Source organism: Mustela putorius, unplaced genomic scaffold (genome assembly GCF_011764305.1).
Source record: "Mustela putorius furo isolate JIRA1106 unplaced genomic scaffold, ASM1176430v1.1 tig00000135_pilon_pilon_pilon, whole genome shotgun sequence".
NCBI classification, from domain to species: Eukaryota; Metazoa; Chordata; class Mammalia; order Carnivora; family Mustelidae; genus Mustela; species Mustela putorius.
The window spans coordinates 1,831,343-1,852,412 of NW_025421292.1; the positions used below are offsets into that span (position 1 = coordinate 1,831,343).

The 21,070-nt window shown below is 56.1% G+C and overlaps 4 protein-coding genes across 7 annotated transcripts; 2 read left to right on the forward strand and 2 right to left on the reverse strand.

Moving 5' to 3' along the window:
• Positions 1 to 95: 95 nt before the first annotated feature.
• B3GALT4 (beta-1,3-galactosyltransferase 4) lies at positions 96 to 2,028 on the forward strand. The gene is made up of 2 exons (XM_004770602.3): positions 96 to 414; positions 587 to 2,028. Exon 2 carries the CDS (start codon positions 610 to 612, stop codon positions 1,756 to 1,758), a length of 1,149 nt encoding a protein of 382 aa, XP_004770659.1. The 5' UTR covers positions 96 to 414; positions 587 to 609; the 3' UTR covers positions 1,759 to 2,028.
• A 260-nt stretch (positions 2,029 to 2,288) lies between these two features.
• On the reverse strand, positions 2,289 to 10,850 carry WDR46 (WD repeat domain 46). Of its 2 annotated transcripts, none has more exons than XM_045074690.1 (15): positions 10,582 to 10,850; positions 10,262 to 10,471; positions 10,074 to 10,154; positions 9,813 to 9,925; positions 9,596 to 9,683; positions 9,403 to 9,464; positions 9,059 to 9,163; positions 8,821 to 8,971; positions 8,566 to 8,701; positions 8,273 to 8,372; positions 3,601 to 3,743; positions 3,187 to 3,281; positions 2,932 to 3,027; positions 2,670 to 2,783; positions 2,289 to 2,557 (listed from the first exon to the last, which is right to left on the reverse strand). In XM_045074690.1, exons 1-15 carry the CDS (start codon positions 10,648 to 10,650, stop codon positions 2,459 to 2,461), a joined length of 1,662 nt encoding a protein of 553 aa, XP_044930625.1. In that variant the 5' UTR covers positions 10,651 to 10,850; the 3' UTR covers positions 2,289 to 2,458. The 2 variants fall into 2 exon arrangements, with proteins under 2 accessions (XP_044930625.1, XP_044930624.1); XM_045074689.1 differs by having other exon boundaries at positions 3,430 to 3,743; positions 10,582 to 10,848.
• A 174-nt stretch (positions 10,851 to 11,024) lies between these two features.
• On the forward strand, positions 11,025 to 12,368 carry PFDN6 (prefoldin subunit 6). Of its 3 annotated transcripts, none has more exons than XM_004770604.3 (5): positions 11,025 to 11,087; positions 11,233 to 11,382; positions 11,630 to 11,700; positions 11,780 to 11,904; positions 12,127 to 12,368. In XM_004770604.3, the coding sequence occupies exons 2-5, from the start codon at positions 11,319 to 11,321 to the stop codon at positions 12,254 to 12,256; spliced, it is 390 nt and encodes a 129-aa protein (XP_004770661.1). In that variant the 5' UTR covers positions 11,025 to 11,087; positions 11,233 to 11,318; the 3' UTR covers positions 12,257 to 12,368. The 3 variants fall into 3 exon arrangements, with proteins under 3 accessions (XP_004770661.1, XP_004770662.1, XP_004770660.1); XM_004770605.3 differs by having other exon boundaries at positions 11,041 to 11,087; positions 11,304 to 11,382; XM_004770603.3 differs by lacking the exon at positions 11,025 to 11,087 and having other exon boundaries at positions 11,094 to 11,382.
• An 812-nt stretch (positions 12,369 to 13,180) lies between these two features.
• RGL2 (ral guanine nucleotide dissociation stimulator like 2) lies at positions 13,181 to 20,978 on the reverse strand. Its single transcript, XM_004770606.3, is given in 19 exon segments — positions 13,181 to 13,857; positions 13,968 to 14,082; positions 14,723 to 15,013; positions 15,122 to 15,233; positions 15,330 to 15,425; positions 15,522 to 15,643; positions 15,746 to 15,778; positions 16,307 to 16,381; positions 16,589 to 16,657; positions 16,737 to 16,821; positions 16,920 to 17,023; positions 17,118 to 17,369; positions 17,640 to 17,713; positions 17,716 to 17,936; positions 18,023 to 18,073; positions 18,204 to 18,382; positions 18,634 to 18,717; positions 20,015 to 20,214; positions 20,430 to 20,978. Coding segments are annotated over 18 exon segments (2,334 nt in total). The 5' UTR covers positions 20,174 to 20,214; positions 20,430 to 20,978; the 3' UTR covers positions 13,181 to 13,645.
• Positions 20,979 to 21,070: the final 92 nt, after the last annotated feature.

A 21,070-nucleotide genomic window follows, 5' to 3' on the forward strand; every position in this document is an offset into this window, starting at 1 on the left:
GGCGCGGAGTCCGGGAAGTTGTGGACTACCGGTAGGGATGAAATCCTCTAAATCGTTGACCCGGAAGAGCTGGGGTCCGCAGCGTAGCGGGGGGTCGCGCGTGTGGTTAAGGAAGTTGGCCGCGGCTGCCCCCGCCCGGCGTTCGCCTCAGCGACTGAGGCACACTTCTCGAACTTCCGCTCCCGCCGGCTCGCGCCGAGCCCGCGCCTCCGGGGCTCGGGTCCGCCGTGTTTCGTCCGCCGCAGCCGCGAAGCTACCGAGCAGCTTCCGGCGAGGCGGGTGTGCGTGCAGCGCTACACCCTCCCAGGGAGGGGGGCGGGACCCAGCCGCCACCGCGGGCGGGGGAGGGGCTCCTGGCGCTGCAGGGACACCCCACCATGGAGCGGAGCTTTGGGGCGGCGAGGCCCCGACAAGGTAACCTCTCCGCGGTTCCGGCTGTGCCCCCTTTACCCCCACCGCCTCCTGGATCTCGGCGCTCTTCCCTGCTGGTGCTGGCCGCGCGCTCCATCCCAGGCGTGGCCCGTTAGAGTCCAGTCACTGGGAACTGCGGCGTCCGCTCACTAACAGCCCTCCTCTTTCTCTCCAGGTCGCTTCTGATTACCCCACACCATGCCCCTCAGCCTCTTCCGGCGCCTTCTCCTTGCCGCCCTGCTGCTGGTGATTATCTGGACCCTCTTCGGGCCCTCGGGCATCGGGGAGGAGCTGCTGAGCCTCTCGCTGGCCTCCCTGAGCCCGGCTCCAGCCTCTCCAGGGCCGCCCCTGGCCCTGCCTCGCCTCCTGATCCCCAATGAAGAGGCGTGCGGGGGTCCCGGCGCCCCACCCTTTCTGCTCATCCTTGTGTGCACAGCCCCAGAGAACTTGAACCAAAGAAATGCCATTCGGGCTTCGTGGGGTGGGCTTCGTGAGGCCCGGGGGCTCAGGGTGCAGACTCTCTTTCTGCTGGGAGAGCCAGGCTTGTGGCATCCTACCAGGGAACCCCACATCAATCTGGTGCGGGAGGCAGCGGCCCAGGGGGACATCTTGCAGGCGGCCTTCCGGGACTCCTACCGGAACCTTACTCTCAAGACCCTCAGTGGGCTCAACTGGGCAAACAAACACTGCTCCATGGCCCGCTACATTCTCAAGACGGATGATGACGTGTTTGTCAATGTCCCCGAACTGGTGTCAGAGCTGATTCGGCGAGGGGGCCGTTGGGAACAATGGGAGAAGGGCAAGGAGCCACCTCTGAGAGAGGTTGAGTCTGGAGATGAAGACTTGCAAGAGGGGTCCATCTTGAGACAGCCAGTGCCTCTTCTGTACCTGGGCCGCGTGCACTGGCGGGTGCACCCCTCTCGGACACCAGGGAACAAGCACCAGATATCCGAGGAGCAGTGGCCTCCTACCTGGGGCCCTTTTCCACCCTATGCCTCTGGCACAGGGTATGTGCTCTCAGCTTCTGCCGTGCAGCTCATCCTGAAAGTGGCCAGCCGGGCACCTCCTCTGCCACTGGAAGATGTCTTTGTGGGGGTCAGTGCCCGACGAGGAGGCCTCACCCCGACCCACTGTGTCAAGCTGGCTGGAGCCACCCACTACCCCTTGGACCGGTGCTGCTATGGGAAATTCCTGCTGACATCCCATAAGCTGGACCCCTGGAAAATGCAGGAAGCCTGGAAGCTGGTGGGCAGCTCTGACAGGGAAAGGACTGCACCCTTCTGCTCCTGGCTCCAGGAAGTCTTGGGCATCCTGCGCTGTCGGGTAATAGCTTGGCTTCACAGCTGAGAGTGCCTGGGGCCGCAGGAGTGAGGAGCTGAGGGTCAAGCTGGCACCCCCTCCACCTTCTGCAGCCCAGGCCCAAGGCAGGGGGCCCTGACTGGCTGCAGTTGACCAGTTTCCTCTATCAGATGCTCTATTACTGAAGAAATCTAGGGGCCTGGCCTGCCAGCCCCTATCACGGTCGCCAGGAAGAGCAAACCAGTGCTGGGGTGCTTCTCTTCAGCTATGGCAGAGGAGGGGCATAAGCTCCTCAATAAACTTGTTTGTCTACCTCTTCGAGTACAGCGTGATCCTCACCAGGAATCCAAGAACACAAACTTGGGGAGCCTGGAGGCTGCCAGACCATGCTGGATGGGAAGGACATCGATTGCCAGGGACGTGGGAAAGAGAGGAGGAAGGGTCCTACAGAAAAAGGCTAAGGTCATGGTGATAAGATACAGGGTGGGATAGAAGCGGGATACCAGGACCCCCTGGATCCTAGGGTAGTCCCAGGCTGCGCAAAGGGAGGGGAACAGGTCCCCAGTCTAGACACATTATCCAAAAAAATAGCCATCTTCTTTAATACCAACCCAGCCCAGGAGCCAGCTGTCCCTCACCAGTTGGGGAAGGGGTACACTACCCTCTCCTGATTCCAAGAAACAGGGTCATCTCCCCACAGGCCATCATGGGGACAAACTGTTGTTCTCAGACCACCCTGGAGCATGGCTCAGCGCACAAATCTGTCCAGGGCAGATGGCCGGGCCCTTGGGAGCTTGGCCTTCTCTTGCTTCTGTGGCTGTTGCTCAAGGCTCTGCCGGACTTTATCCTGGGTGGGAAGATGGAGACAGGGTGAGAAGTGGCAGGCTGGCAAGGGCAGAGGCACTAGCAGGATGACACAGGCCGTGGGATGCCTAGCCCACCCCGCAATGATCATTTACCCGGTGCTCCTTGTCCATGACCTTCCTCTTCCTCTTCACCAGGCTTGCTGTCGAGCTGCGGCCCTTCTGCTTTGGCTTTGGTTGGAAGGGAGCCTTGGCCTCGGGGTCATAGCCCTAAGCAGGGGGACAAGGGTGAAATCTAGAACGGCCTTAGGGGCCAGGAACCGTGGCAGCCCCCATCTTCTGTGCCTCCTTCTGAGGACATGGCATGGCAGAGGGGGAGGAGGGGAGGAGGGCCTGAGTACTGGGGCCTGCTCCATACCAGCCTCTCTATCCGTTCCTTCTTCTCTTGCTCCAAAGAGATGACATCAACCTCTGCCAGGGCTCGTGGGTCCAGACAAATGAGCTCTGCAGGTACCTAGAGGTGTCACAGAGGCACAGGAAAGGGTCATGAGCCACAGAAGAATGACCCAAAGAGGGATGGAGGCCATGGGGGCTGCTGAGTCCCCCTCTTCCCAAGACCCCTGGGGCATGGGGAGCCTTCCCCAACCCCAACCCCACACAGGCTCATGCTCACCTTCTCCAGCAGGGCCTTCACCTCCCACTCCTGGCGCTGCTTCTGGCTCCTGTATGGATTACTCTCTAGGCCGTCAAAGTTAGGTTCAGCAGCCCCTAGAGGGATGAAGAAGCATGAAGCCATAAACAGAATCCAGTCCAGCAGCTGCAGCCCAACCAAGCCCTTTGTTCCTGGCTGTCCTGAGCCAACCCAAACTTCCACCCAGAGTTCATTCACATGGATCCCATCTCCTGTCCCACTCACCAGGGACCAGCATGCTGGTGATGCCACCACTGTGCCCCACCCCCAGCACATCTTCAAAGGGGCAGAACTGAAGGCCATGCACATGGCCTGAGAGCCGGTGGGTGAGGTAAGGCTGCTCCAGGGAGGGTGGGCTAGCCTTGCCCTGCCCTGCCCATATGTTGACCACATCACCCATGCCCGCAGCCAGCAGTCCCCGCTGGGAAAAGGCCAGATGCCCCGCTCCCTGGGGCAGGGTCCGAGCACTCAGAGGCTGGAACATCCCTCGTAGGTCAAAGATCTTCAGCTGGTGGTCCAGGCCAGAGGTGGCCATGTACCTGGTGGAGAGGGGGGTGGGCAGTTAAATGGATCTGTTGTGTGGGCCTGCTGAGCAGGGCTGTGGCCAAGTGCAGGCATGAAGTCTTGCTGGGGAGAAACAATTTTTATTTCCCTTTTACAGACGAGGAAACCGAAGCTCAGAGAAAGGTGATCAGGGTGAGTGGTAGAGCTAGAATTCAAATCAGGCCTGTCTCTTCAGTGTCTGTCCTCTTAATCAAAGGGAGAGCACACACGCCCATCAGCCAAAGTGGCCTGTTCCACTACATACAAGGGAACGCAGTGGCTCTGCAAAGAGAAGGACTGTCAGCAATAGTCAGGGAGGACTTCATAATAAAACTGGGATTGGAGCCATTGAAGGTCATTTTCGAGGAAGCACAAGAAACACCTAGCAGGTACAAAGGAAGGAACATCACAGTGTGGAGGTGAGATGGAAACAGAGGTCTGCTTTCGGGATTGGTGGGACATGTGGGTAGCAGGATGAGGAGGGGAGCACTGGCAGGGGCTCTTTAAACTCGGACTGAAGATGCAGATCTCTGACACTGCTCTCTGGCAATGAGAAACAGACTGAAGGCTGCACGGAGTTGAGAAAAGCTAAGGAAGCAGTGCCGTTGTGCGCTGGAGGACCCCACCCCACCCCGTATTTCCCTGGAAGAAGGGAGGGCCACGCTCTCCAGGAATGTGTACTGCAACTGCTTGTTTTCAGAGATTGGGAGTGTCTATCTTAGGTTCAAGTTGTTCCTCAGAGACGGAGGTTGAAAGGAGACCTTCAAGGCCGGGGGATTAAGTTTACCAAAAGGCCACGGACTCTCTTCTTCGCCTTGGCTGTGAGCCCCAGAAGAGGGGACTGAGGGGTTCCTATGAGAGGAACTAGCCCTGTGATGGGGCTGAACAGAGGCCCAGTTGGAGTCTATTCCAGACACAAGATGATCAGGGCCCCAGCTCCAGCAGAAGGAAAGACCGCCAGTACTAACCAGGAATTACTGAGGGCTCCTGGGACACAGGGTCACTCCTTTCAGTCAACCCACAACCGAAGGGCACATGCTGACTATTCTCCCCACACACACCCACCTTTTGGATCCGCTGCACAAATACCAGCCCGCTGGCTGGAGGGCATCCAGGCTGCGCTACCATGCTTCTAAACTTCAGAAAACAGTTTAGCTCTGAGAATCTAATCCAAACCTAATGCAAGCTTCCATAATGCCTTTTTGTTTGTTTGTTTAATTTGACAGAAAGAGAGATCACAAGTAGGCAGAGAGGCAGGCAGAGAGAGAGGCGGAACCAGGCTCCCCGCTGACCAGAGAGCCTGATGTGGGGCTCGATCCCAGGACCCTGAGATCATGACCTGAGCTGAAGGCGGAGGCTTATTAACCCACTGAGCCACACAGGCACCCCTCCATAATGCCTCTTAAGGCAGACAGCAAGCCTCATCTCTGTGGCCCCTGTGCCCTGAGGTGCTCCTGAGGGCGACCAGAGATAAGCAGAGGTGGGCCTACAGTCAAGGACCTGTGCTGTTGTCCAGGTGTGGACCAAATCTCAGGGAACTAAGTGACTAGGCCTTGGGCACAGCAGTACTTGACTGAAGCAGCCCAGGGAAAGCAGACCACAGCTTAGACTCAGTGGCCCATAGAGAGCACGCTCCTAAAGCCGGCTGGCACAAATATGGAGTAAAAACGGCTGAGACAAATCACTTAGCCCCAAAGATACAACAACTATGAGAGGACCAGGGAGGGTGGGCCTGAGCATCTGGACAGTTTTCAAAGTTGATGGCTACTAGGCTGTTCCTTTTCCTGTGTTTAAAACCACTTAAAAATAAAGTAACGTAGGGGCACCTGGGTGGCTCAGTGGGTTAAAGCCTCTGCCTTCGGCTCAGGTCATGATCCCAGGATCCTGGGATCAAGCCCCACGTCGGGCTCCCTGCTCGGCGGGGAGCCTGCTTCCCTTCCCCTCTCTCTGCCTACTTGTGATCTCTGTCAAATAAATAAATAAAATCTTTTAAAAAAAAAAATAAATAAATAAAATAAAGTTACGTAGTTTACACCACATACAGAAGATTCCCGCGCAGCAGTGTCAAAGGAGGAAGGCAGCTGTGGGAATGATCAATCTGCCAACAGCACCCAGGACATGCCGGGAGAAGGAAGAACCAGAGGCTGGAAAGTGGCTGCGAGCATCACACATGTTCACAGGAGGCAGCGAGGATGGAGATAACAGACCTCGGAGAGAGCAGCCGGGACTTCACACAGGGTTGTGGACAGTAATGAAGTGACAGCACCAAAGCAAGTAGCATGAGCCTGGGCCTCCAGGAAGCACCCGGTAAACAGCAACTTGGTTCCTGCCCTTACTGCTGGCTGAGGATGATGGGGCTGTGTAGCTAGAGGTGTCAAGTCCAATTCTGGGTGAGAGGAAAATGTGGCAGAAAGGGAACAAGCCAAGGAAGAGCAGGGTGACCTATCCCTTAACAGACACATTCGGTCTAGGGTGACAGAAGACAACTCAGCAGGAACTAAACGCATCTCCTGAGTAATCATTTCCAAAAACTCCAGTCTCCTGTTTCTGTGCATAAAGTAGAATACCGCACCAGGGCAGGGCCAATAGCCCCTTTATCCTTGGACCGCCCCCGGAAGCCCAGGCCCAGAGCCCAGCCCACAGCAAGTGCCCGGGAGTGCCTAAAAAAGAAACAAATTAAGGGGAACACCCACTATTCCCATTAGAGGGAACCTGGGTACAACAGAACACACTGTGTACACATATATACACACGTACACAAACATATGCCTCAGATGGCACACCAGGGCAGCTGCAAACTCTCGAAGAGTAGAAATTCTGAGCAGACCCACCACTCCTACCCCTCACATCACCTGCCAGGCCTAAAGAGAATGATCACCTTTGATGATGCCAAACCGGTGGCGAAAACCAGTGCTCCATACTCCCTGGGCACCAGGCCAAACTTGATATGCCTTAACTCGCTTTAACATTTAGGACGCCTTGGCGGCCTACAGCCCACGCTCCAAACAAATTCGGCCACCACCTACTTCTGGACAGCCCTCGAGCTCCAAGTGGTCTGGCCATTTTTAAGTGCCCGGAAAAAATTCAAAAATATTTTGAAACAGGTGAAAATTTGGGGTGCCTCGGTGGCTCAGCGGGTTAAAGCCTCTGCCCAGGCAAAGCCTGGCCAGCCTCAATCCCAGGGTCCTGGGATCAAGCCCTGCATCAGGCTCTCTGATTAGCAGGGAGCCTGCTTCCTCTCCTCTCTCTCTCTCTTTCTGCCTGCCTCTCTGCCTACTTGTGATCTCTGCCTGTCAAATAAATAAATAAAATCTTTAGGAAAAAAAAAAAAAGAAACAGGTGAAAATTATACAGGAGATGCAAATTTCAGCATCTGCAGAGGCAGTTGTTTGGGAGCACGACCCCAGTCGTTCACTGGTTTCTTCTGTGGCCACTTTTGTACTATAGTAGCCTGGGAGAGCCATCAAGACCGACATCACATGTGGCATGTCATCTCTTCGTAACACTGTGGGCGCATGACAACTCGTGGTGACATGGTTATAACTTGACAGTGTTTAAAGTGCCACCTATCTCATCATCTGTATGAAAAGGTCTTTGAAGACAAAATAGGTAAGATCTCTCCACAGATCAAAATTAAGAGAAAAATATTTGCAAATGGAATTGCTGATTCAGAACACTAACTGTGAACCTCAGTTGAGCAAAATGTTATCCTCAAAAGGGAAACCCAATTCTTCCCATTAGTATACCTGTGTTACAAAAATACTATATTTGGTAACTATTATATTTTGAATTTTACTGCTTAAAAATCTGTGATACTTTGTTTTCTCTTTACTCAAATACCTATACAATACACTCAAATTTTCCTCTTGGCCAGCAAAACCTAAAATCTTTACTATATGGCTCTTTACAGAAAGAGCTTTCTGATCCTTGAGCTAGACACTCATCCCTACTCTTGGGGTGAGGAAAGTGTGTGGCACACAGAGGTTACAAAATGTACCCACACTTACATGGCCTGTCAGTGGTTAACCCCAGGATTTATTTATCTTCTTATTTTTTCTAAGTAGGCTCCACACCCATCACGGAGCCCAATTCAGGTCTTATCTCAGGGTCTTGAGTTCAAAGCCTTAAGACCTGAGCTGAGATCAAGAGTCAGATGCTTGGGGCACCTGGGCGGCTCAGTGGGTTAAAGCCTCTGCCTTCAGCTCGGGTCATGATCCCAGGGTCCTGGAATCGAGCCCCTCATCAGGATCTCTGCTTAGTGGGGAGCCTGCTTCCTCCTCTCTCTCTACCTGCCTGCCTCTCTGCCTACTTGTGATCTGTCAAATAAATAAATAAAAATCTTTAAAAAAAAAAAAAAAAAAAAAAGAATCAGACTCTTAACCAACCGAGCCACCCAGGTGCCCCAACCAGGATTTAAACTAGGCAGCTTGACTGTGAGTCCGAGCTCTCAAAGACACACTGCCCTCTACATCCTTCCACCCAGCTGTTACCTCCCCAGCAGCTCATGACCGAACAAGTGACTTACGTGCCTGTAGAATCTACAGCCACAGCCCGGACTCCACCCCGATGACAGAGGATCTTTGCCAGTGGCTCCTTCATGGCTGGACTCCATAAGGACACGGTACCTGGATGTCAGGGGAGAGGAGCCAAAGTTATTAACAAGCCCTGAGGTGATAACATCTGGGAAGGACAGGGTTTCAAGGCCAAGGAGTAACGAGAGAGATGAATAGGGGCAACCTGAAGGCACTTGGAAAATACAAACATAGAAACAAAGCAGGTCTAGGTGGTCAGAGAGTCCAAGCTCAGCTAGAGACCAACCATTGCTGTGTCCGAGGTGGATGACGGCATTGTAAGGGTTCTTAGTCATGACGTCCAGCCGTCCAGCCCGAGCATTCAGAGCTGCCACAATCTTTCCCACTGACACGTCCAGGTAGGTCAGAAACCCTGTCTCTGACTGACCGAGAGAGAGACACAGAATGAGTCCTGACTGCCCTGTCCTTCTACTGGGATACCAGAGAAGCAACGGTCTTCTCAAGGGCTGCCACCCAATCCCTGTGCTCCACATCCACTCACAGCTGTAGCCAGGAGGAAGTGGAAAGGCAGGAACTCCAGCCGTGTGACTCGGTCACAGCGGCGGATACAGTGGAGCTCGATGCCCTGGTTGTCGTAAATGTGAAGCCAGCGATTCTGAGCAACAGCAAGCAGTGCTTCCGAGTGCAGAAACCTGGAAGTAGGAGTGGAAAGGTTCACTGGGAAAGGGGGGTTGGGGGCGGTTATTCAATGAGGAAAGGGATGCCTCACTCCCACTGACCGGATGTCCCGCACTGCCTCCATGACGTTGATCTCACACATGAGCCTCTTTGTTACCCAATCAAGGGCGGCCACATGACCCCGGTGCCCTCCAAAAGCCAGGTGTCTGTTGGGAGCAGGGGACAGGTAGAGCATCAGTGCAGAAAAGCACCCTGACCTGGACCGTGTGAGATCCATCCCACACCGGCCCCTCCTCTATATGCTCACCCACACATGCAAGCAAATCACAGGACCCTCCCCCCACCATCAGCCTAAACATACACTGGTCCAGCCGAGGAGAGCGTGACTGATGTGGTTAAGGAGATGAACCACATCCTAGTTCAAGAGACTGCTATCCAGCCTTACCTCCCAGTTGGGGAGTAATTCAGTCTGTAGGGTCCAAACTGCCTCAAGTTTAAATCAAAGTGCTGAGAGAGGAAAGAGTGCAGGAAAAAAAAAATCAGGAAAGAAATGGCTCCTTTCAGTGTTCCCTCTTCTAATCCCCACTTCCATCTTGCTCTGCACCACCAATCCAGCCGGTGGCCCCTTTGCAACTCACCTTGGCTGCACTTGCAATATCCACGGCCTCCACAATGTCAGCCTGGCATATCTTTGCTGTGTCCTCCCCATCCTCCCCTTCCAGAAACCTAGGAGTGAGTGCTAGCGTTGCAGTCAAACTCCCAAATATGCAGTGGGTGTACCAACACGAAAATGAGAAAGAAAAGCCCCATACCATAAAGCAGGGCCTGAGGAGGCCCACATTGGGGTCCACTTACCCGGGTTCCTCAGCAAGCAGTAGCTCAGAACGAGCAGCTTTAATACTGATTTCCTCTTCCTCAGCCTCAGCCACCTCAAGTCGGCTTCGGGTTTTGGACTTCGAATGTGGCAGCTATAACATCGTTGGTCGGGGAAAAGTGAGCGAGGAAACAGACATTGTTTAGGGTCCCAGGAGAGCCATCCAGGACCTCCCCACCCCCTCCAATTCAATCATATACTCCCGGGTTGCAACTTCTCCCCATTCTCCAGCTGGTCTTCACCTTTTTGGATTTGTCAATGCGACGGAACTTCCGAGCCGCCTCCACAGGGACGGGGGCAGGGCCTGGAAATGGATCCTGGGCCTGGGGAAGAAGAAACAATCAGCAAACAGGCTAGGGTTGACCCCAATCCTCGCACCCGTGAAGCACAAGGCGACTTGTCCCACCACCTTATCAGGTCCCAGGCTTACCCCGGACACGCTCCGCTGAGGCTCAAGATTCCTCCCTTCTCGGGGTTTCTTCGGGAGCTGAGGTTTCCTGGAGACCCGAGACTTCTTTGCTATGTTAGTGTTCTTTGGCCTCTGGGGGCGAAGCTCACGATTCCTCTTCTTGTTACGAGGGAGCCCTGGAGAGGCTCCCGCAGCGGTTAGAGTTTCTTCGTCCCAGTACCTCCGCGGTTTCTACGGGCACATCAGAAGCTCTAATACTCCGTAGCCCGCGCCGCGCCCCGCCCCCCTGGGACCCCGCAGCTAGAAACTTCCCTTCCATCCTAGGAAGGAGACATCTCTACCTTCCTCTTGGCCTTAAGTCTGTTCTTCTTGGGCGGCACATCCTTGCTCGGTTTGGGGGCTGTTTCCATCTAATCCACCCGAACAACGATCCACGTGCAAACTCCTCTCAGTTGTCCCACAGACGGCTTGAAAACTCCCGGAAGTCCGCCTTCCTTTATCCAATCAGCGCCTACCAGGTCTGAAGCCTTCTAGGCGCCATCTTGAATAAGGGCCTATTCTCTCGAGGGGCGGGGCAGGCCTTGATCCAGCAATCTGGAGCAGCAGCTTATGCCGGAGTAATGAAAGAAAGGTAGTCTGGAGCTGGGGCCTAAGTAACGGTGCGCATTCTTCTTCCGGGTTCGTGTCCCCGTCTTGCCTAAAATATCCCGAGTCCAGTCTTCTGGCGGAACGCCTTTCATTAAGCCAGAACTACAGTTCCCAGCATGCGTCAGAAGACAGCTTCCGGCGCCGTCTTTTCCCAGCATTCTTTGTTTACTTCCAGGTTTAGTAATAGTGAAGGGAGAACGTGAGTAGGGTTGGGTTACGGTTGAGGGTTTTGGGGTCTTGCTGCGCCCGCCACGCCCTAGGGCCAGAGTAGAGAGCTCTCCCGGACGGGGTGAGGCTGCGGTGCTCCGGGAGGCTGCCTCTCAAGAGTGCTGTCATTTCCTCAGGCCAGGCCGAAAGGGAAGTTCGGGTACCTTCCACAGTGTGAGACCAAGCGCCCCTCTCCCGCTCCCCGCAGGCCTTCGTCCCCGCCATGGCCGAGTTAATCCAGAAGAAGCTACAGGGAGAAGTGGAGAAATATCAGCAGCTACAGAAGGGTAAGGGAGCAGGGTCGGTGCGGCCTCACCCCAGTCCCTTCACTCACAGCCCAAAGCCAAGCCAAGAAAATGATTTTCACTCGAGGCACCGCGTGCATATCCTTCCCCATCACAGTGCTCTTCCCCACCCACTGACCTGCCGCGGCATCCTTGTCTACTTCCTCAGCTCCATTTTCTTCTTACCAGGATTGGCGTCAGGCGGCCCATTTGAGGTTTCTAATCAAGCCTTTTTTTTCCCAACCCCCAGACTTGAGTAAATCCATGTCAGGGCGGCAGAAGCTTGAGGCGCAACTAACAGAAAATAATATCGTGAAGGAGGTGAGAGAGGACTTGTGGGGGCGAGGAGGGACCTGTACCGGCTGTGGTTCTGATCACGCATGTCCCCTCCCTTCATCAGGAGCTGGCCCTGCTAGATGGATCCAACGTGGTCTTTAAACTTCTGGGTCCTGTGCTGGTCAAACAGGAGCTGGGAGAGGCTCGGGCCACCGTGGGGAAGAGGCTGGACTATATCACAGCTGAAATGTGAGTCTTTGTTCTGCCACCCTGCAATGCACCTGACACCGCTGGCGTGAAGGGGTTGAGGAGCCATTGTAGAGTAGCTCCCGGGTAACCTCCTCTTGTCCAGTTCCAACAAACCCTCCCCCAGATGTCAGGTTTTCCATCAATCTCTTCCTTGCCTTCAGTGTTCTCCATAATAAGTCCCATGAATTTCTCATTTGCTTTGTCTCTCTTCTCTCTCCTCAGTAAGCGATATGAATCCCAGCTCCGGGACCTCGAGCGGCAGTCAGAGCAACAGAGGGAGACCCTGGCTCAGCTGCAGCAGGAGTTCCAGCGGGCACAGGCAGCCAAGGCGGGGGCTTCCGGGAAGGCCTGACCCTGTGATGGGGGGAAGGGAAGGGGAGGGAATCAGGCAGCTCTAGGGTCTATACTGTAGCTAATAAAATGTGAAAACATCTGGCTGTTTTCTGATCAGCCACTTTCTGTCATAATTGTCTCCCTCCGTTATCTGGGGCCCTTCCACTTTATTTATATATTGCGTGTATTACTCTGTCTGGTCCAAATTCTTGGAATCTCTCTGCAACAGAGTATTCCTTTCTTCTCTCCTACAACTTAAAATCTGACATGTCCCAAACCTACTTCTTGCCCATATGCAACCCTTAATTCTTCCTTACCTTGGTTGGCACAGCTCTTCAGGAAACCTGAGAAGAGCATTTCCAACACAGCAATTGTTGGAAAGATGAGTTTAATTACAGAACTCACAGTAACCTAAACTGAGATCTCAGGACGGAATGTGGTGACCCTCCTCACTATGATTTGTCATCATCCTCCAGAAAGCCCTGGCATCTCTCTTCAGTCAGTCTCTTTCTAGAATTTGTTTGAATGTAGTTTAGAGTGATTTAAAATCCAACATGGAAAGCTTTGTGATGTTGTCAAATCCTCCAAGTTTACACATTACCCACAAAGTTGGCCTTCCATTTCTTTGTCCTAAAATTGTTTCTTACAGATTTCCAACCGGGGGTCGTTCTTCAGACTGATTGCTTTAACTGGGTGACTAGTATTTGATGTGGGTGACAACGGAGGGGAAAAACTTAGGGAATAAAAGGACCCAGCTGGAGAGGTTACTGGGGAGGAATTCACTACTGTGAGGAAACTTTTCACCAACACCTCGCTTTCAGCAACAGGGACAGAAAACATTGAGCCCTTTCTTGTTCCTTGATGTCCACTTCCAGCCATCTCCCCACCCCAACTCCCAGCTGCTAGACCATATACACTGCAAGGACAGGACTGGGAAATAAAATTTAGGTAGTGTTTTGGTTTATTATCTTAGTGTCACAGTGACAGGAACACCTAGAGTAGGAAAAGGAACTCCTACTAGAACCCACTTCTTGCCATCTTCTCTCCCCAGGGCTCAGAGCCTCTAGGCTTTTCCTCTCCCCCTCCTTATAGGCCTTTCCTTGGCCCTTGGCATGCTAGGATGTGGCCAGGAATCAGGAACTGATCCCTTTTTCCAGTACTAGCTGTGTGCTGCATTCATGGAAAGTAGGGAGGTGACACAGGTATCCAGCTTGGTTACCGAGATAACTAGTTCCCACAAAGCTGGTTCTCTCGGCCGTCTGGTGAACCAATGGCACTTCACTGCCCCAGGGTGTCTGGCCACCCTTCTGGATTTCTTGCCAGCGCAACATGACCACCACCATTCAGGATGTCTCCCCACATCTGGTATGGCCACCAGGAGTTCTGCTGAGCTGGCAGGGCTTCCTCCTCAGAAGAGGGCCCGGGCAATCTTCCTCCCTGTGGCCTTGATCCTGGGAAAGGAACCCCCTCCTCCCTCACTTGGGGGAGTTCCTGAGGCAGAAGGGCTGCTGGTGAGAGCCAGTGTAGCAGTAGAGGGCCTTCGCCGTTGCCGTAGGAGGAAATCATGTGAAGCTCCATCCATAGCATAGAAGACGTTAGCCGAGGGTGGGATGGTCAGCTCTGTGTGTTCAGAGAGGGAGCATCAAGAACAGACATAGCCATTCCCGCCACAACCACCACGAGTGGGCAGCACTCTCTTCCAGAGTCTGCCTTCCCTCATGGCCTCTGACCTCGCTCCCCTGGTAGCAGCTGCACGAGCTCGTACTCCGAAGCCACCGCATAATCCCGATTGTTTTTCTTAAGGACACGACTGATGACACTTGGAGCCTTGTCTTGGCTTGTCACCTGGTAGGACAGGAGGCCAAAAGAGCAACAAATTGGCCATCACCTCTGCTTTCCACCCTTTCAGCTCTAACCACTGATTCCCAACCAGACGTGGTTACCCATGTCAAACACTTCAGAATGAACAGGGAAACCCTATATGGTAGCTCCCTGTACTCCACGGTGTCCAATAACATAGGACTGCTTCCCTATGAAGAAACTGCTGTAGGTTCTGACAAACAAGTGAAATTCAAGGTGCAGCAGCTAATGCCAAGTAGCCTTTAAAATAAAATAGCTGAGGGGCACCTGGGTGGTTGACCTTCCAACTCTTAGTTTTGGCTCAGGTCATGATCTCGGTCACAAGATTGAGCCCACACTGGGCTCTGGGGTGCTGGGTGTGGAGCCTCCTTAAAATTCTCTCCCTCCCTCTCCCTCGGCCCCTTCCCACTCCACCACTTGTGTGCAGGCTCATGCGCATGAGCTCTCTCTCTCTCTCTCAAAAATGAAAATAAAAAAATTTTCTAAATAAAATAGTTGCCATAACCAAAGGTCAGAACTAAAACTAGACTTATCCTCCCCGTTGGCTATTCAAACCTAAGATAACACCCGTAGTCCCACAAGGCATCCTCCTTCACCCCCACCCCCAAGCCCGCAGCGTCCTCACCAAGATGCTCTTGTACACACTGCCATCTTCTCCCAGCTCCATCTGGACTCGGATGATTCGGCAATCAGAGGCCCCTGGCCCAGACCCCCCACACCCATATCCTGTCCCCTTGGAGGCCCCCTCCGCACCCCCACTGAGTGGGGAGCCACAGGAAGCGGAGCGGCGGTGACCTCGAGAGGGCCTTGGAGAGGAGGCTGGGGGAGAGAGGTGGCTGGGGTCAGCCGGACTGTGCAGGGATGGAGTGCTCTCCAGGGCAGAGTCCAGAGATGAGACAGACGGCCACTTCATGTGCTAGGGACAAACAACATGGGGGACCAGCATGAAGGCAGAGAGGTCAAGGAAGAAAGGTTCACAAAGGCAGGGTCAGTGTTGAGGTCTGAGGTCAAGAACAGAGCTCACCTGGGCCAGCCGAGTCAGCAGAGGGGCAGGGGTTCCAGGTGCCTCATCTCCCCCCACGCTGGGGCGGTCCCAGGAGACCAGGGGAGTGGGTCCCCCAACAGAGCCCAGAACTCTGGAGTAGTGAGAGATTGGGAGGGTCAGAGGAAGAAGGGCTCTTCTCCCAAGGAGCTTCGCCAGGACACTACCCCCCAACCGCTGACTCCCTCACTCTGTCCACTGCGAGACGACCAGCGTCGGCCGAAGCACACGCGGGGCAGGAGGGTCACTGGTACCAGCTGGTTCCACCTCACAGGACACTTGATGGCTGGGAGAAGGACCAGTGGGCAGAGGGCAGGATGTGACACATTGATCCCCACACTCAACCCGAGCCCTGGAGTCCCAACCTCATCCAGTCTATCACCTCTGGGCCTCTGTCAATGGCCGGAGCCCATGAAGCCACCGCTGGATATCGGGATCGGGTCGGAGGTCATAGCCACGACATTCATTCTGGAGCCGCCGCAGCTCAGAAAGGACAGCGAACTCCTAGGAAGGAGCCAAAATTCAGGGACCCCTGACTCTCCCCAGTCTCCCCATCCTGGGACACAGCTAGGGCTGTCTGGCATCCAGCCCAGGCATTCCCCTCACCTTCCTCCGCTTGTCGAAATTGATGTATCCATTCTGCAAGAATAAGGGGGATGGAGTGAGGCCCAACCCTGTCACGGAGGGAACACACCCACCCACGTCCGCCTCACACACACTCCAGCCACCAGGTCTCTCAGTCCTCTGCCCCTCCCCTTGCTCCCCGTCACCCTGTCCTACGAGTGATGTCCATTTCACAGCTGGGCAAATTAGGGCTCAGAGAGAAGGAGGAACTTGCCCAAGACCCCAGTATCTGTTTCTTTAACAAAGGCTACGTATGCTTACATTTCAAGCACGCTCCAAGCACCTGCTGAGCAGTAATTCACCCAACTCTCATAATAACAGACCCGCGCAGACACTCTCGCTGCTTTCCCATTTACAGATCACTGAGACACAAAGAAGCTAAGCTACCTGCCCAAGTGACAGAACCAGGGTGCTGACAGTCTGGTTCGAGCCCTGGAGTTCTGGGCTGACAGCCTGCAGCACCTTTCTGGAAGGTCTGTCTGACCCCAAGGCCTACTCATTCCTTCATCACAACGCACACATGAACACACACACGCCACTGACCTCCAGCTCATCCTTGGAGGCTGCATCCAGCATCACAAGGTCCTTCAAGAAGGTGCCAAGGTATGGGACCACACCCTGAGGTCAGAGGTCAGGATCAGCCACATGCCCCACCCCCCCTCTGATGGCTCCACTATCCCTCTGCACTTTCCTGTCCCATGACCTCGGAGGACAAACTTAACTCCACCCCCCACCCCCTGCTATGTGTCCCCTAGCCATCCCTCAGACCCCTTCCCCACACACACTCCTTCCTCTTTCACAACCACCCCCCAGCTAGTCACTCACCCCACCCCGGGAGCCAGACCTCGGGGCCTTCTTGGAATTCGGCTCCAGAGAGGGCTGCAGCTTCACCTCCTGGTGGTGACAGAACAAGGAGGTTTGGGTGTGGGTCAGGGGTGGGGACAGCTGCGAGCGCCAGCGAGCAGGGCCTCACCTGTGAGAGGAGCTCTCGGCTCTGGGAATAGTTATCCTCCTCAGAGAAAATGTGGCAGAGGCTGGAGAAGACTCGGAGGCTGTCTCTGGGGGGGTGGAGGGCAATAGCCTTGAGGCTGGGCCAAGCTCACCCCCACGCCTCTTCCCAGCCCTCAGCTCCCGTCCAGTGCCCCAGACTCCCCACCTGGCTGCTTCCCCCCAGGCTGCTCGAAGCCTGTGGATGGGGCTGGACTGCAGGGCCGACACAACAGCATAAACTGAAGAGAAGTTTCGGAGCAGACGGCACTCCTATGGTAGGGGTAGGGGCGTCACAAAGGGAGGCCTGAGCTCTGGGACCTCTCTCTACACCAGGGTCCCCAATAGGGCCAAGCCTCTTTCTTACCTCTGCCACACGGATCCACTTCTCCAGGAGCCGGGCCCTCTGGGGAGGACGGAGTGGCCGAATGGTCACCTCCCCGAGCCCCTCTCCGGTTGAGGTAGCCCCCAGGACAGAGCTGACCACCGCCCCAGCCACCTTGTTGAACTGTGTGACAGTGGCTCGGACAGATGGGCAGAGGTGGGAATGTCCTGGCCGGTCTCTGTGACCCCACAGGCTCCCCAGGCACTGAGAGGGGACCAGACTGAGAAACAGCTCCTGCAGGACAGAGGGCAGACGTTAAATCTCAGAGTCAAGTGAGGTCAGCCCTCCGATATCAGGGGCGCAAGGATCTCAGATGGTCAAGGAACTGCAGGGGCGTGGGGTTTGAAGGGTAACAATCAAGGGCAACAGGGGAAAAGTCAAAACCGAGTGGACAGAGGAGCCTGGGAGCCGGTTCAGGAAGGGTTGGAAGCAAGGAAAGGATGTGGAGTCAGGGAGAGGTTAGCAAGGGGGCAGGGGGCATGGGGTAAGAGGTCAGGGTCTCACCGCATCTAGCAGGGTCAGCTGTTCGGCCAAGTGGTCAGCGAGGAACACCAGGACATCCGTGGGGTCAGCAGGGGATCGCCGGGGAGGGCCAGGGGCTTAGGAAGGTCGGGGGCCTGGGAGTCCACCCGGGACCGGAGGTTGCGGATGAGGTCAGCGCTGCCCCCCCCAACACCCGCCCCTGCTGCATACCCGGTCCGAAGCAAGAAGCTCTCAAGCCGGTCAAGCTGACCCTTGACCTCAGAGCCAAAATCCTCAGGGTGAGAGGCCAGCCAGGTTGACAGTACAGAGATGGCTACCCTGGGAGAGCGGGAAGCCAGGAGTCAGAGATCAAGCTGCAGCTCAGCCAGAGGCATCGGTGAGGTCAGCAGCCACAGGTCACTCACCCTATTGTCCTCTCTAGTTCACCAGTAGGATGAGATTCAAGGGCTTCCAGCCTGGGAAGGAGAAGGGATCCTATCTGCCCATTTTTTCCAAACCCCCGGTGGCTTTGACTATTTTGGTGGGATTTCCTGGCTTCAGAAAGTCCAGACACCTCCACAACCCTTGGCCCTTTATGACCCTGACCTGTCAGCCATAAGCCCTAGCAGGGCCGGTGTGGAGGTGAAGGCCCGGTGGGTGGCCAGGAAAGCTGATGTGAAGGTCACGTCAGCCCCTGATGTCCGGGCATCCAGCAGGTGTCTGACCAGGGCCTCCAGAGTGCCGGCTCGGAGCCTTCTGGAGGAACGTGGGGGAGGTGTCGGGGCCTGGGGGAGACAGAGGAAAGTCACTGACCCTTTTTCCAACTCAGCCTCCAGATCTCTGAGGGATATCCCAGACCTAGGAAATGGTCCAGGCTTGTTAAATTAAGATTCAGAGAGGGCCAAAAACTTGACCTAAGTCACATGGGTTCAGTTCTCCAGACCTCTGACTTAGCACTCTGGCCAAAAAGTTGGGCAGAGGAAGAGGCACTGGGAGGTGATGGGTCAGAGATGAGAAGCCTGAGTCAGGATCTCACCGAGGGATCGGGAGGCCGATACTGGCGGCTTGTGACAGTAAAGGTAGCACCATCCTCTTCCTCATCCCAAACAGACACAGGGGCCTGGTGGAGTAAGGAAGGGAAGTCAGACAGTCCCACACCACCCCCCCACTGTCCCCAGCCCTCACCCCCAGGCCCTACTCCTCCCTCTGTACCCCTCACCTGTGGTGGCGGGGGACAGTACCAGCGAGTGCGAGGGGTGGGGGGGGCTGGTGACCCCAGGTCTCCCCCACTGGGGCCCAGACAGCCCCCCCCAAGCCGCCTCAGGGCCCGGTGGAGTCGAGGGGGTGGCAGTGGGGGGGCGGGTGGAACGCAGGAACCCTGGGTCTGGAGACCGCTGTAGCCCTTTCCCCCCAGAGCTGAACCCCAACACAGCACAGAAGCAAGGTGCAAAGATTAGGAGGGAGAAGCAAGAGAGGCAGAAAACCAGAGGCAGAGGCCTTGATAAGTTGGAACCCCAGTCACAGGCACAGCCGCAAGCTCCGCCCTCCCCCGCAGGAACTGACCAAGCCCCAGGAGTTAGTCCTTCCCTTTAGCCCCCGTTCCCCGGTCCCTCATTGCTGGGAGACCCCCCTCAAGGTGGCGGCTCCAATCCCAGTACAGGAAGGAGAAGGGGAAGTTGGGATGATGGGGGGGGGGGCGCCGGCAGACTCAGAGAGTCACGTGGCCCCAGCCCCTCCCCCAACCGATCCCGAAAAACCAGCCCTGCCAGTCACCCTGCCCTCACCCAGTCTCCGGACCCAAGAGTCCAGGGCCTCGGGGCCCCGAATCCAAGTTCTGGCCCCTCCTGAGGCCCCAAATCCTGCTCCTGGCCACACCATTAGTCCCGGAGGAATGCAGGTGACACCTCCCCCCACCCCAACTCGGCCTGGTATCTACCCTCCAAAGTCCAAAAACCTGGGCTTCCCGCCTCCACTCTTTGCCCAGCGGGAGAGGGGGAGGGGTCACGAAATCGAAGGGTTCCCTCCCCAATCCCAGAGTCAGTGGAGCCGGTTACTGTGGAAACAAACCCCTCCCCGCCAAACAAAAACAAGGAGGGCGACAGGGACCAAGACACGGTGCCCAGAGAGGCAGGCACAATCAGGCCGAAGCAGGGAGAGACAGAGACTCGCAGGACAGAGAGCCAGACGCTCTGGCAGGAACAGGGACGGTTCCTGCGGGCAGGTCCTTAGTCACACTGCCACGGGGAACCACAGAAACTCCGGGACTCCCCGCAGCGGGCAGACAGGCAGACACCCAGCTAGAGGCGCGGAAATAACTGAGTCTGGGAGGAAGAGATGAAGGGACACAGAGGCACGAGACCAAGGTGGAGAGTCTCCGAAATGTATACCTCCCCGACTTCCCACCACTCGCGTCTCACCTCGTCTTCTTCCTCCTCCTCCTCTTCCTCCTGCCCCCCGCCCACGCCCTGGCCACCTGGGCCCCCACCCTCTTCGGGGTCTCGGCTCCGGAAGCTGCTCAGCACGACTCCCCCGGGGGGACTCGTGTCCCAAAGCAGCCGCAGGGGCCGCGGGAGCATGGCCGAGTGAAGGAATCAGCGGGGTCGGGCCATGGGGGCTCCTGGGGAGAAACGGAGGGGGGTGCAGGTGGAGAGTCAGGTGGGCGCGGGGGATCGGGGAGGGGAGGGACGCGGGTAGGTGCCTAGGTGACCGTATGGGAGTCCTGCGGGGGGGGGGGCAACACAATAGTGGAATATGGGGATCCCTGGTGCATTTTGGGGATGGGGGGTCACGAGTACGGAAACGGGCAGGGTCACAGGGTGCTCTGGCTCTGACCTGCTCGGGAATGGTGGGAGCAGCAGGGATCCCGGGCCGCTGTTCCCGTCGGTCTCCGGTCCCCAACCGAGTCCCTGGACCGAGTCCCCTCCTCGGCTTTTCCTCACCCCCCGTTACCCCCCCGCCAGGCTCCCGGGCCCTCCCGCCCTTTCCGCTCCCCCCCACGTCCGCCCGCTCCGACAGCAGGAGCCAGAAAGGGAAGGAAGTGAGGACAGGAGCCAGGGCCGCGGACTAGGGGAGCGCTGGACGTCCCGCGGCCGAGACCCAGCAACCAGGGTCCTCAGCTCCGCTGTCCTCGGGGCCCCCTCTGCGGGGATACTGGGGCCCACGTCGCCCCGCACTTAATTGGAAAAAAGATTCCCGTCTCCAGCTCCCGAGGGAGGACAGGAGCCGAAATTGACATTCCCCTCCACCCTACAACACCGAGGCTAGAACTCCCGTGGGAAGCGTTTTGGGCCGAGAGGGATGGGTTACTCCACCCCGCGGGGTTACCCTCCCCACCCACACCCACGCGTGTAGCGGACTGGAATCCACTCCGCGTTTTCCGAGGAGCTCGGGGTTCCCGCCCTCTCGTAAGGGGGCGGAGCAGGAAGCCGCCACTTCCGGTTCTAGGTTCGGCTCTCCCAGGTTTCCGGCGCCCG